The following is a 13823-nucleotide window of genomic DNA, read 5'->3' on the forward strand; positions in this document are numbered from 1 at the left end:
TCACACAAAGATAGGAGCCTGAAAGAGGTCAGAAACAGAATTAAAGACCCGAGGGGAGTGAGGGGAAACTGGCTGAGCGTACCTCTGGAAGGTTCTGTCAATTAGGAAGGTTCTATCAATTTGGCAGGAGGGCAATAGCTATGCCATTCACAGACCCTGGGGGAGAAACCAAGGCTGGCTGGGGACGCAGAATGAAAGCTGCTGTAGATATTCTGGGTATTTGTGCCAGTAGTGGAACATGGGGGCTGGCAATGTCCAGGTGCTGAGAAGAGCAACACAGGCCCTCAGCTTAGAAATCTTGGGGTGGGTCCAGCCCACTTGAATGGTTACTGCAGCAATTGGGAGCAGTGTGGGGAAAAGGGCAAGACTGAGACACAGCTCCAAGGAGCAGTCACCCCTGCTCTGGTGGGCATGGAATCCAGTGCCCATAGCATGTTCCTGGTGACCACAGGACCCCCTACCCAGGTGCAGTGGGGAGAGGGATATGGGAAGGCACCCTGCATGACACGAGTGTTAACGTGGCCATGCTTCTCTGGGACATGTTTCTTCCCTCCCCGTGTAGACGTGCTTGCTGGATAGCAGCTGGGTTCCTGTGGGACGCCTGACTCAGCTGCTCCATCCCAGGCCATGCCCTGGCCAGACATGAACTGAACAGTGGAAGGGCACGCCTCAGGCTTCCTCTAGTCAGCCCCATGGCCTCATACCTTGGAGCATGTAGAGGCTTGTGTGCCTTCCCTCAGGGCAGGACAGGACCCCAAGGAGGAGAGGGCATGTTTGGGGGTGAGAGTGTTCAGGGAGTTCCATGGATGAAGGTCTGGGCCTTACGGAGGCTCAGGGAAGGTGGGGAGTGATCCCTGAGGAGAGTTGCTCTGGGAAAAGAGGCTAACCTGTGTGGGTTCCCCACAGGAAGAAGGAGCTTTGATCATCGAGGGGCTTCTCAACATTGCCTGGGGACTGAGGCGGCCTATCCGGCTCCAGATACAGGATGACCGGGAGCGAGTCCACCTCTCCTCAGGCTCCTGGACACCCGGACAGCCCGGCTGCCACCTGTGAGTGCTGGGATGGCTGAGGCAGGGCCAGGTGGCCTCCCTGACACCTGTTCAACCCGAGCTTACTGTTTGGAATGTCCAGGGGGTGGTGTCCTCAGTCTCAGGGCAAAAGTCCCATTCCCAAATGGGGCACAGGAGAGCACAAGCTAGCCTTACCCTTGTCACCCTGTGACTGCCTAAGGCCGTGGCTCCACCTGCCAACAGTGGTCTTTCTAGATGCTGACCAAGTCATGTCACTCTTGGAGAATTTTCCAGACTATCACCCCCAGTTGTTTCTCATACATTCACAGGAGTGACCTTATCTGCAAGGAAAGGAGCTGTAGCCAGGGGGCTTCCCAGTCTCCCGGGCAAAATAAACATTTCTTGGCATCTCCTGTTCTATCTTAAAAACTCACACAAATTTAATCTCCTACTGCTCTACTTTTATTTCATGTAAGAATTTGTTTTTATAAATTTGTTAGAACTGAAAAGACAGCTTCTTCTCTGTGATTTGAGCTACTTTTTTCTATGAACATCTCTCTGAGCACCATGACTGTCTTTTCAGAAAGGAGCCACTCCTTCAGGATGGCAGGGTCACTGCCCAGGAGCCAAGCTCACAGACAGTACACAGGGCCGAGAGTTCCAGAGAGAGCTCAGGTAAGTGAGGCTTCAAACTACCTCTCTCAACAGAGGTAGGAGAGGAGGGGTTCGGCTCATGACCACCATCTCTGAAGAACAGCTTTGTGTTGGAACACCTGGGTGACACAGTTGGTTAAAGTGCCCAGCTCTTGATTTTGGCTTGGGTCATGATCTCAGGGTTGTAAGATTTAGCCCTGAGTTGGGCTCCATGCTGGGCGCAGAGCCTGTTTGGGATTTTTTTCTCTCTCCTCCCTCTTCCCCTCTCCTGCCTTTTCTGTTTGTCTCTTTCTGTCTCTGTTTCTGTCTCTGTCTCTCTCCCTCTCTCTCTCCCTTTCTAAGAAAAAAAAAAAAAAAGACCAGCAATTTGGAGGAGCACAGATTGGCTTTATTTGTCTTCAGGAGCACACTTGCTAAATACCTCCTCAGTACAAGGCATTCCCATCAGCTTCTCAGCTATAGAAAAGGAAGTAGGGGCTTGCAGGGTGACATTGCTTCATGTAATTTGTCTGAGTCCCCTGCCTTAGAGAAAGGTGAGGATAGCAGCAGCCAGCATGGCCCTCTCCTGGCCCTGTGGGCCTCTAGGATGTCTTCCCCCCACACTGGGAGCCAGACTGCTCATCTGTCCTCTTTGTGTACTCCCCTTGCATTCAGTGGGGGCTCAGAGGACAGGGTGTGTGGCTGCCAAAGACCATACGGCATGGTGATACAGCTTATCTGTCTGGGGGTCACCTTTCCTGTCTGAGAAGCAGGCATCACCCGAGCTGGACCCCAGGCTCTGTCACAGAAACAGCACTCACATTACTGTCTGCTGCAGCATGGCATGACCACAGATCTCCCGGGAACAAAGCCCCACACACTGCATGACCGCTGGAGCACAGCAATTCTCTGGTACCTTGGCTCCATCCAGGACTAACCTTCTCATCTGTCCCTCACTACAGAGCCCCTGGAGGAAGATGAAGAGACCCCACAGCTTATGCGGACCAAGAGTGATGCAGCCTGTGTGATCCAGAGGAGGCCCCGGTCCCGCACACCTGGCGAGGCCCAGAGGATCCGGCGACATCGGTTCTCTATCAATGGACACTTTTACAACCACAAGGTGATGTCCCAGCCTAGCCTCTCCCTTGGGCCTTGAAGCTGAGGCCACAGGCAACCAGCCCCAAGCAGGCCTCATGATAGTGTTGTCAGAGCTCACCCTCACCATGGCCCCATGTACTGGCGGGGTCACATCTGTGTCCTCATGGATAAACGGGCTCAGGAGGAGAAATAGCTTGTCCAAAGTCCCATCAAAATTACATTAAAAAAAAAACACATTCCAGCTGGTGACCCCCAAAGCCTGTATTTTTTTTTTCTTTTTACCACATATTCACTGTCAATCCATTTACATAAGTTACATGGATTTTTAGAAAGTCATGCCAAGTTTATGTCTCATGAGACAGTTTTCTTTGAGCTCGACTGATAGTTTCATGGGAACATGACATGCTGCTGGCATTCTCCCTGGGTAGATTAAGTCCTGCTAGGTGGAGGTGTGTCCAGGGGCATGTGTTTCTGTGTCCCAGAGAACCTGCCCTGCTCCTGGTTCCCAGCACTTAGCCTTTTGTCCGAGTATGTATTGTACTGACCTTAGGAAAAGATCTCCTTCCCCAGATGACATCAGTCCCTAAACAAACCAAACTGTAGAAAGAGAAGTTAATTGTTTCTATAAATGGCATGATTGGCAGCTTGGGTGAGGCCTTGGATGGAGTGTCCTATAACAGGGCCACATCCTGTACCGATGGGAAATGGAAGCAGAGGTTTCCAGCTGAAGCAGCTGCCTGCCTTGATAGGCAATGACTCATAGGAGGGGTGATGGGAAAGGGGGGGGAGGGGTGGGGGGGGGCCTGACAGAGGCAGGTCTCAGGGTCAGACCTAAAGAACAGTTGCACAGGTTAGGCCTGCCAGAGGCCTTTCATTCAAGTGCTCTGAGAGCACCCTGGACTTTGGGGTAAAGATTTCAGCAAGGAAAGCTGAAGGGACCCTGCCTTATTCACAGGACATCCCCAGCCCCTGGCCCACTTCTGCTTCCAGCTTCCAATCTGTGCTGGGTTCGCAATGAGTGCTCATGGGTGACACTAGGTTTTCTTTGCTAAGTGCAGGGAAACCCAGGACTATTTGAGAGTAGTTTCCTGAGAGGGTGCAGGGGAGGCAGGGTTGAAGTTAAGCAGAGATTAAGAATGGTTTAGATTAGCCAAAGGACCTACAATCTGACCTTGGGTATTCTTTAAATCTTGTTCAAACAGATTTAGTCTGTAAAGTGTTAGGTAAGCATATTAGATATTTATATGCTATTTTGAGGGATTATTCAAAAATTTTAAAAGAATATTTGCATGGGTTTGAGCTCTTTGGATTTCTACATTCCTAAAAAAGGAAGCTTTTGATCCATGACTCAAGATGCCATACAGTGGAGTTTATCTCCAGTACATTCACCCTCTCCTCTAAGGGAATCATTCATCTCTAAGAAGTGTGTCTGGTGCATTAACCCTTATGTTAGTCATTGCAAATGTCCCAGAGAACATGGAGATGTCTGAGCCTTTGAAATGAATAAAAATGAAAGTGAGGGCTTTTGTCACAGCTTTTCGTGTCCATTGAAGGACTCCTTTTTTCTTTTTTTTTTTCATTGAAGGACTCCTTAGCCAACTTGATACTCAATCCACTAGCCTGTAATCCAGTCAGGGCAGGTCTTTCTCCCAGTAACAGATTTACCTACAGAAGGTGGGTTCATTTTTCCAGGCAAACTAACTTCCAGGATGTGAGCTAGTATCTTGGGCATGTTGGACAGTTGATTCCCATCTCCTGGCTGAGTAAGGGGCTCCTTCTCTCTCCCTTACTTGCAATCCATTCAGAATCAGTGTCCTTAGAAATCAGGAGACAAAGTACTTGAATCACAGGCAACAATTTAAAAAAAGAGATACCTAGAATTGACTTCCTGAGGTTGTTATTCTGGATTTTATTTCTTAGAACTGCACACTATTACTTCACTCAATCATTTTCCAAAACTATTCTGATTCACAGTAGTGTTGGTGTGATTTCCACACTCAGTAATACTTGGTACCTGTCCCTTTGCTTTGTCCTGGGCTGTTTGATTCAAATGTGTTCTATCAGAGAGAAACCACTGTGGTTAGAGTTGGCAAAGCAGCCTTGGGATCTTTGTTCCTACTTGGTCAGTATCATCTTGAGAAAAGGCTTCAGGCAGAAGAAACACTAATAATGTCTTGTTGACAAGACCTTTCTTCTTGAAATAGCCTGCCTCCTCTATTCCATATTTCTTAGGGACTGGAAGCCTAGTCTGGCTTTCTCTATAACCCAAATCACTCTGCATGTCACCTTTGAAGGAGGCAGGCCTGGATTTGAGTCTGACTCCGGTACTTGGAAACTGAGCAAGTCTTTAATATACCTGTGCCCTGGTTACATCCCGGAGAAAGCAGAGATAGGACCACAGAGGAGGAATGTGTACATTTGAATTTGGTTTTAGAAAGCAAGGAAGAGCTCACTTTAGGGGGTGAGACTCACAGGGAGGCCCCAGTGCCATGGGGGTAAAGCATAGGGTTTCCAATGGCTCTGCCCTCTCTAGATGGGTGACCATGATAAGCTACTTGATCTCTCCAAGACTCTGTGTCCTTTCTTAAAAGGAAGACTAGTGATAGGTACTTTAAAAGCTGTAATAAGGATTAAATCAAAGATTTTAGGTAAAATGCTTAGCAGGTCTATAACCTGGCTACTCACTGAGAACATATTAAACCGGGTGATTCCCTAGTTGACTGTATATATGGTGTCCCATAGGCAAAGGCAAGATATCTGCAGGAATAAATGGGCCCCTCAAACTGTGAAGAGCTTATGTGGGGGGACTACAGGGCACTGGGGAGAGAATCATTGTATTACATGTGCAAACAGTGAGAGGAGCTCCGAATGGTATTATTTAGGTTATGAGAAACCTTCAGATCCTTTTAACTAGAACTATTGCCAAAAGGCAGTTCTTCTCAAATTGTACTCTATGGAGAGCATCACCTGGTGGTTTCCTCAAAATGCAGATTCTGATTCAGGAATCTGGGGCTGGGAGCCAAGACTCTATGCTAATACAGCTGGTCCAGAACACACTTTGAGCTGCAAGGTTTTTGAAAGGTTGTTCATTTGGTCAGCAGTGTGGAGGATAGACAGAAAGCACTGAGATTGGAAGGGGAGAAGTGAGACACTGATGCAGTACAAACTCAGCCTTTACCTCTGGGAGAATGGGGAGGAGCAGACAGATTCCAGAACATTTGGCCTTAGAATCAACAGACCTCTGGGAATTTGACCCAAAGAAAGAGTGAGAAGGAGACTGGTACCCCCACCCACTGTGAAGTACTTCCATGGGACTGGCTGCTAGGATCAGAGAGCTGGCCCTGGTAGCTTTGGAGGCATCTTTCTCACAGGCCTCTGTAAGACAGGAATTGCTACAGCTTCCCCAAGTGCACCAGATGTGGGCACAGCTCTGTGTGGATCTGTGACTGGACAAAGCCCAGAGACGAGGTTCACCTGTCACCCCGGACCCTTTGGCTGACAGTGCCCAGCCCCCGTGTGGTGTCAGCTCCATGTCCCTCTGGCCCCGCCCTGAAGTGCCCACCTCCCTCTACAGACCTCGGTGTTTACTCCTGCCTACGGGTCTGTGACCAATGTGAGGGTCAACAGCACCATGACAACCCTGCACGTGCTCACCCTGCTGCTGAACAAGTTCCGAGTAAGTCTGGCCATGCACAGCCTTGACTTGGGATGCTGGTGGTTTGCTGTCTTGCTGGGAGAGGGAGAGAGGGGGCTGGCAAAGGCTGGGGACACTGCCTGAGGTTCCTGGGTAGAAGGTCTAGTAAAGTTCCCTCTGCTAATGCAATGTCTCTGGGATTTTAAGCAAAGAGAGGGAAGGATCCTTGGGGACTTATGTGTGTGTGTGTGTGTGGCACTGGGGGTGTGGTTACTGCCAGGGATCGCTCTCTGTCCTGTTTCATCAAGCCCTGCTCTGACTTCCTGTCACTGCCTGCACAGGTGGAAAATGGCCCCAGTGAGTTTGCACTCTACATTGTTCACGAGTCTGGGGGTAAGTGTCTGCCTGTGCTTTGAGATCAGAAAAACAAAAGTCTCTGTGCATTTGGCAAGCTCATGGACCATGCTCCTTCTCTGAGGGCCATGCTGGCTTGTGCAGTGGGCCTCCATGAATGTCTCTGCCAGGCCCAAACCCAGGCACACTCACTGCCCCTTTCAGAATCCCACCAAAACCACAAGGGAAGCCACTGTCTTCAACCTCACTCAGTTGGGAGGGGTAGGGGTGCATGTCAGGTTCTGTGAGCTGGAGCTGAAGCCCCTCGCCCCCTGAGAACTGGTACAGAACCTACATGTCATTCTGTGCAGGGTTCTGCCCCATGGTAACTGAGCAGCCGGGCCTCCCCATGTCCCCTGTCCCCTCTCCTACTCTCTGGGCTCCTGTTCCTCTCTGATCTGTCTTTGCTGAATGCCACCATCATGCATCATTCAGGGCAACCTTCTCTTTGGGGTCTAGAGAAGGTTCCCAGGCCCCCTGGACATCCATCTTTTGCCACATTCCCATCCTGCAATGAAGAGGGGCAATCCTAATGCCCCATGAATTTTGTAAATTGCCTTCTTTTTCAGAGCGAACAAAATTAAAAGACTGCGAGTACCCACTGATTTCCAGAATCCTTCATGGGCCATGTGAGAAGATCGCCAGGATATTCCTGATGGAAGCAGACCTGGGCGAGGAAGTTCCCCATGATGTGAGTCAGGGCTGAGGCTCAGGGAGGCCCGCTCCTGAGGAAGGGGCTAGATGATAGCATGGGGGATCTCCCAAGGGCTCTGAAGATGACCTTGGCTAGAGCCCTCTTGAGCAACCTCTCACACAGCTGTCCTAAAGGGCCCCAAGCCCAGCATAGTGATGGCTCCAGCCTTCCCTCCTCCTGCCAGTGGCCACCAGCTCTATCAGCTGTCCTAGGGAAGGAAGGAAACTGGGTCGTAAAAAACCTTTGCCTCTGCCTTTCCCCTCAGGCAGGTAGAAACTTTTCCTTTGTTAGAGTGTGTTTAGTTGTCATTACATCAAAGACCCATACAAGGGCTCCTTAACTAGGGCCCCTGCCACAGGGCCAGTGGAAGGGAACAGGTGGCTAAGTCTTAGCACAGCTGAGTCCTAGGCTAGGAAGGAGCATGTTGCTGAGCTCCCTTGCACAGAAAAAGCCAGTAAGGTTTGGACCCAAGGTGAAGACTAGTTACTCTGCCTGTATCCCTTGCACCACTCACAGATTGGTGTGGCTTCATTCCACTGTCAGAAACAATGGTGTTCCCAGCACTCCACACCCCCACCCCGGAGAACACCCAGTGTGGTTCTGCTTTCTATTGAATACATTTCCTAACATTCAACTTAATCTTTCCTCCCAGGGATATTTATTGCCTGTGAGGTAAGAATGGGCTTCTCTGTCCTCCATCCTAGTACAGATAGGTTGTTGGGGGTGGGTGAGGAGCAGGGCAGCCACTTCCTCAGCTCTAAAACATTGCTGAGTCGGCTGCTGTGGAAGCCATGAGGAAAAGAAAACACATTTTTGGCATCTAATTTAAAGCACATTAAAATGTTCTTGGATTTTCTAGGTCGCTCAGTACATTAAATTTGAAATGCCGGTGCTGGACAGTTTTGTTGAAAAATTAAAAGAAGAGGAGGAAAGAGAAATAATCAAACTGACCATGAAGTAAGCAGCACATAAAGAGCCAGTCGTGGGTGCTGAACATCAGGGCAAGTGTTCAGGGGGCAGAGCACCCAGGCCGGGGCTGGGAGAGCTGTCCCTTCTGGGGGCATCAGGTGCGCTTGCTTGACTCAGGGAGACCTGCGGACCCTGGCTACCCAGCACCGCCCTCTGGCCCCCTGCTCACTATTGACATCAAGCTGGGGTGACAGCCTGTGAACATGGCAGAACACAGTGCAAACCACCCATCTGGCTTCAGCACCTCACCAGCATGGGAGGGGCGCAGCTGCTGAAACTGAGCAGGAGAGTCAGACAGGAGTGCGGGTGGGTGCTGGACCAGGGTAACAAGTTCTACTGATAATAGAGCCCTGGAAGAGTGACTGAGGAGAGGGCCTGCTCAGGGCACATTCAGCCTGGTCTGGGCCTTTTGTGCTAGAGGGAATTCTGAGCCTGCCAAAAAACAGTGGCCATTGGAACTTTCTGTATCAACTGATGCTTTTAGGTGCAAGGGACCCGTTAGGTGGAAAGGTGAGCATGAGCAGTGTCACCTGCTGGCTCCTGGGAAAGATAAATCAAAGCTCAGCTGGGTGAGGCTAGCCAAGTTGCACTGGCCAGTGACTGCTCTGTCCTTTTGCAGAGTGAAGGATGGGGCAGGGAGAGCACATGGGGCACTCAGTCAGGGCCAGGGTTGGAGTCCCCCTTAAGGAAGGGAAGGAAGCAGTCTGTTCACGGTGAGAGGGCCTGTAGTAGGCGGACTGGTTTGGATTCCAGTTTTTGGCTGAATGATTTTTGAAAAGCCACAGCCCTGCCCTAAGCCCCCACCCCCACCCCTCGCCTCTGTGCAGTGAGGTCCCATTTGGGAAGTCAGCAGAGACCCCCAATCAGAGGGGACCGTCCACCATGCAGTCTGCTGCATTGCTGTCGGGTCTGGGAGCTGGAAGGGGACCTGGGGGTCACCTGGCCAGTCTATTCAGGGCACAGAGAGGAAACCGAGGCCTGAGGCAAGGAAGGTTGCAGCCTGGGTCACTGATGAGCCTGGGCCTAAATTCAGGCTTCCCAATCCATGCTCTGCCACCCTGTCCTCTCCAGCATGCTCCTTTCTATACCGGAGAATCTTTAGATAGAAACAGCACATTCTGCTTTTGAAGCTTGGCGGGGTCTGCAGCCCTGTCTGACTGTTCCTCTAAGCCACTGGCCTTACAGGGTGTGGGCCTGGCTCTTCCCTCTCCTTGGCGGAGAAGAGATGGTAGCCACTAATCAGCCTTGGGTCTCCTGGCCCAGTCATCTGTGCAGTCCCTCACTCTGTTGCCCTGTCCCTGTGTGTTCCAGTGTCAGTGAGTCTTCTTGGCTGTGTCTTCATCTAGGTTCCAAGCCCTGCGTCTGACGATGCTGCAGCGTCTGAAGCAGCTGGTAGAGACCAAGTAGCCAGCCAGTGCCAGCCTCTCCGGAAGCCTCCCACAGCCAATGCACACTGAGTGTGGGTGGCCAGGCCCTGATTGGTCACACTGACCAAGAGCCACCTGCTGAAGAATCTAGCACCTGTGTTTCTACATGTCTACCTGCCTAAGTACCATGAGTCGCACGTCCCTGGCTCTCTGAGCACTCACAGGGCCCAGAGCCAGGACTGCGGAGCCACGAATTTGCTCTTTGGGGTCTATGTGTGTGAGGCTTACCTGTGCAGTAAGCGGCCCTGGAGTTGGGGCACTGGCCACATTATGTGGCTGGATGGTGTGGCCAGTCCTATTCATGCTACACCTCTCTTGCTCAGGAGAGCAGTACCTGATTGAGCCCATCGGGTGTGTGCTCTATCTGCTTTCCAAGTGCCTGGCCCAGAGTTTCTGCATGGCCACAAGCCCCTGACCTCCTCATCCACATGAACCATGAGATCCCTGTCTGCCTTCACCTCATGCTGCTGCTCAGGACTCTGCTGGGAAAAGCTGGAGATGCCAGTAGATATGGGATGTGCCCTGCTTCTGGCCGTCACTTCCCCATGGCATCCCTGGCCTCCAAGCCTCAATGCCACTCAAGGAGCATTGCATAGCCTAGCACTCTGGCAGCAGAGGTCAGACCGGGAATAAGACCATGAGCATCCCATCCTTTCTCTGCAGCCCTGGCTTTTAACTACCTCTATGAGACCTGAAGGAATTCTTATAAGGAGCTTACTGCGGGTAACATGGCACTTTGATCACAGAGAGGAGGTGGTCCACATGACATTGGAAGGATGCCAGCCCATGTGCAGTGGAGTCCAGGGCTCAGGCAGTGGCTCAGGAAGGCAATGTTCAGTCCTCATCCCCACTGCCCCATGGATGGGTGCCTCCTGCCCTTTCTGGGCTTTTTCCTCCACTCTCTATACTTCCTGTCAAAGGGGCACAATGAGGAGAAAGGGCTTTAAATTCCCTGGGGCCAGAACAATTTGGATTTATCAGCTGATGGAGAATTTCTGGAAAGAATGGGAAAGCCTTTGCAAAACTATGCAACAGTTTACATCAGTCATGTGAAGTGTTTGTCCAGAACAGAGCAAGTTGAAGCCCAAATTCTTTTCCCACTGGGGCCTGTGGATAGCAGATTTAAAGATTTAAAGAGAAGAACTATAAAATCCTCCAAATATAAGAGACATTCATTCCAGCTCTGTTCCATGCAATGGCTCCTTACTGGCCCCCATAAAGAGCAGAGCTTGGGAGCAGCCATGCTGTGTGGACCCACCGTTCAGGGTGAACTTCATGCCAGGATTTCCCAGACCTAGCTCCATTGTCGCAGAGACATGCAGAGATGCCCCAGGGAGATCCCCTATCGTATCTGTAATCTCTGTGCTCCTTTCCTTTCTAGTTTCCTAGGTACTCAATAAAGGTGTGCTCTATTCAACTGAAGGAGTTAGGACCAAGACTTCTTTTTGCTTTTACGTGTCAACCTTGACTCCCAGCTCTAACCTCTGAAACTTTTATCCTACAATATATGTGGCCAGATTTGGCAACAGAGCCAAAGCTGAGCCACAGCCTGCTGCTGTAGATCCCAAAGTGACTCCTTCATTTCAGTGCATTTCAGACTAGTGTGGGGCCTGAGGACAAAGGTAGCCAAAGGGCACAGGGGAAGAATCACTGGTGGGAGTCTGTGAGCAGCCTGGATGATGAGCAATAGGATCAGCATCTCAGAGGACCATAGGAATCTTCCACGCAGGGGCTCGGATGGGACGGCAGTAGTACCTAAGAGAGGGTAGAAAACAAATCAAACAGCCTTCCCAGGTCGTTCTACTCCCCAGCACATATTTACAAGCTCAGGTCTAGGACAACTGCCAATCCATTGTTCAGCAGTAATTGTGCCAGGCTAGTGCTCACTCCTGGAGGGACAAAGAGCCACGGTGTTAATCCTTAACACATTAAGAGCCTCCTTAATAGGAGGTGTTCAGGGTTATCCTCAGTTGGAGAAGCAAAGTAGATGCCCAGGAGGGCCAGGGGGCCCACAGAGGATAGAGCTGGTATAGAGCCCTGGAAGGGGCCCTGGAGGCTGAGCCCAGATTGGAACAGTTGGCATTCCAGCCTGAGAAACACCTGCCAGGTTAGGAGCAGGATAGGGCCCTGTACACGGCAAACCATCAGATCAGGACCCCCTCTGAAAGTACTTGCTGGTTTTGCTTCATAGTTTTTTCATGTTTAGGATGTTCTTTTTTTTTTTTTTTTTTTTGCAATTGTTAAAATACTATTTAAGGCCTATCTAGATAAGACCACTTTTGAAATAGACATTATCAAAACTAACTTCTGAATATCACAGCTAAGAAAAAAAACACTAGCAGGTTGCACAGGAAAGGGAAAAATGTAGGCCTCTACAGTCAGCTGAGGGGTTAGCCAATCTTTCTATCAACAGTGTATTTGCTTTTCAGAGGCAATTTAAAAAGCTGCTAATTCAGCTCACCATGACACCACAATTGCAGACTTTCTCTGCTAGGCTCTGTGGCTTCCCACTGGTTAATGCAGGAGCTCTATTTTCCTCTCCAAAGAGCTTACAGTATTTCTCATGTGCTCCCTCACTAACTAGTATCTCAGGCAATAAAAGTAGCCAAAACAAAGTACAGATTCCGGTGAGTGAATGTCCTCTCCTAAAACAGGACTATCTTCCCAGTCTCAGGAACCAGAGAAAATAATAAACAAAGGATGAAATCAACATGATTGCAAAAGTACTGGACGCAGGAAAAACAGGGTAGTTTGCCCAGAACAAATTATCAGAAGGAACCAAAAAACAGCTTGTTTTTCTCATGTGATACCATATGCCACCTGCAGGTATGTTTACCAGAAAATGGATTAAAGGCCTTTCCACTATCACAAAAAAGCCATGTGTTCACCCAGGATACATCTGGACCTTTTAGTCCCATGGAAACAAAGCACATCCAGTCTGACCAGGTGATTTGTGGAGGAGCCAGCAATGCACAATCTGTCCCCTGGTGGGCAGGGCACAGGTACCCTGCAGCTGTGGAGAAAGGAGAGAGATAACTCTTCTCAGGTGCCCGGATGGACAGCAGCCCCCCTGCCTCTCAGTCCCTCAACTGTGATCAAGCAGGAAGTACAGTCAGAGCCAATTTGTTCTAAGTATGAAAACAACAAATGTGCACGTGCTGTATTTAGACCCCACAAGCTGAGATTGTCTGGAAGAAAGCCAGCTGTTGACCTGCCCCTGGACTCACAACATGCAGGGTGGGGCTCTGCTCCCCTCTGGCCATGCTTTTAATAGAGATGTTTTCTGCAAACCCAGGAATGGGAATCCCTAGAGTTTCCTTTCCCAGGGAACCCAAAGGAAACAAAGTCTCAAGCTTGGTGGACAGAACCATTGTTCAGGGTCCCTTTGTAGGAGATGGATCACTCCTGTTACTGCACTTGTGCCATACATGTGACCATCCTCCCTTACATTATTGCCAAATGCAGCCGTGCTCCCTGCTGAGACAGGGCTTTTCTGTACGATGTGTGTACTCCCTTCCTAGAATGAGCTCTTCAAATACAACCAGGCTCAAGGGCACACCGGTCCCTGCCAGGTGGTTTCCCAGAGAAGCCCAGCCAACAAGGAGATGACAGCAGCTTGGTGGAGGATAGAGCAGTGAAGATGTGGAAAGTGGCTTGATCCTGGATATATTTTGAAGACAGAGATACCAGAATTCAGGATTTCATTGAGTTTGGGTTGGGGGTGAAAAAAGAGACAACAATGGCATCAAGATTTTCGGCCTGAGCAACTAGAAAAAAGGAGTTGCCAATTGCTAGGATGAAGACTGTTGAAGAAACGGGTTGGTTGAATGTCAGAAGTTCCTTTGGGACATATGTTAGGTTCAAGATGTCCGTCACATACGCAAATGGCCCCAGAATGAGCAATTGGATATACAGGTCTGGAGTTTAATAATATTTGCATCCCAGGGTCGGACTACTAGAGTTAT

At 50.0% G+C, this 13823-nt stretch overlaps 1 protein-coding gene across 2 annotated transcripts in view; it reads left to right on the forward strand.

Moving 5' to 3' along the window:
* Positions 1–11280, forward strand: part of RASSF4 (Ras association domain family member 4) — a 31968-nt gene extending 20688 nt beyond the window's left edge. The window contains exons 4-11 of one of the 2 annotated variants that reach the window (XM_077878538.1): positions 907–1049; positions 1594–1685; positions 2606–2763; positions 6316–6417; positions 6717–6768; positions 7338–7459; positions 8322–8419; positions 9778–11280. In XM_077878538.1, coding sequence (XP_077734664.1) covers positions 907–1049; positions 1594–1685; positions 2606–2763; positions 6316–6417; positions 6717–6768; positions 7338–7459; positions 8322–8419; positions 9778–9838 — 828 coding nt within the window. In that variant the 3' untranslated portion in view covers positions 9839–11280. The remainder of the gene's footprint in view (positions 1–906; positions 1050–1593; positions 1686–2605; positions 2764–6315; positions 6418–6716; positions 6769–7337; positions 7460–8321; positions 8420–9777) is intronic. The other variant, XM_077878539.1, reaches the window with a different exon arrangement.
* The last annotated feature ends 2543 nt before the right edge of the window (positions 11281–13823 follow it).

Source organism: Canis aureus, chromosome 29 (genome assembly GCF_053574225.1).
Source record: "Canis aureus isolate CA01 chromosome 29, VMU_Caureus_v.1.0, whole genome shotgun sequence".
Taxonomy (NCBI): Eukaryota; Metazoa; Chordata; class Mammalia; order Carnivora; family Canidae; genus Canis; species Canis aureus.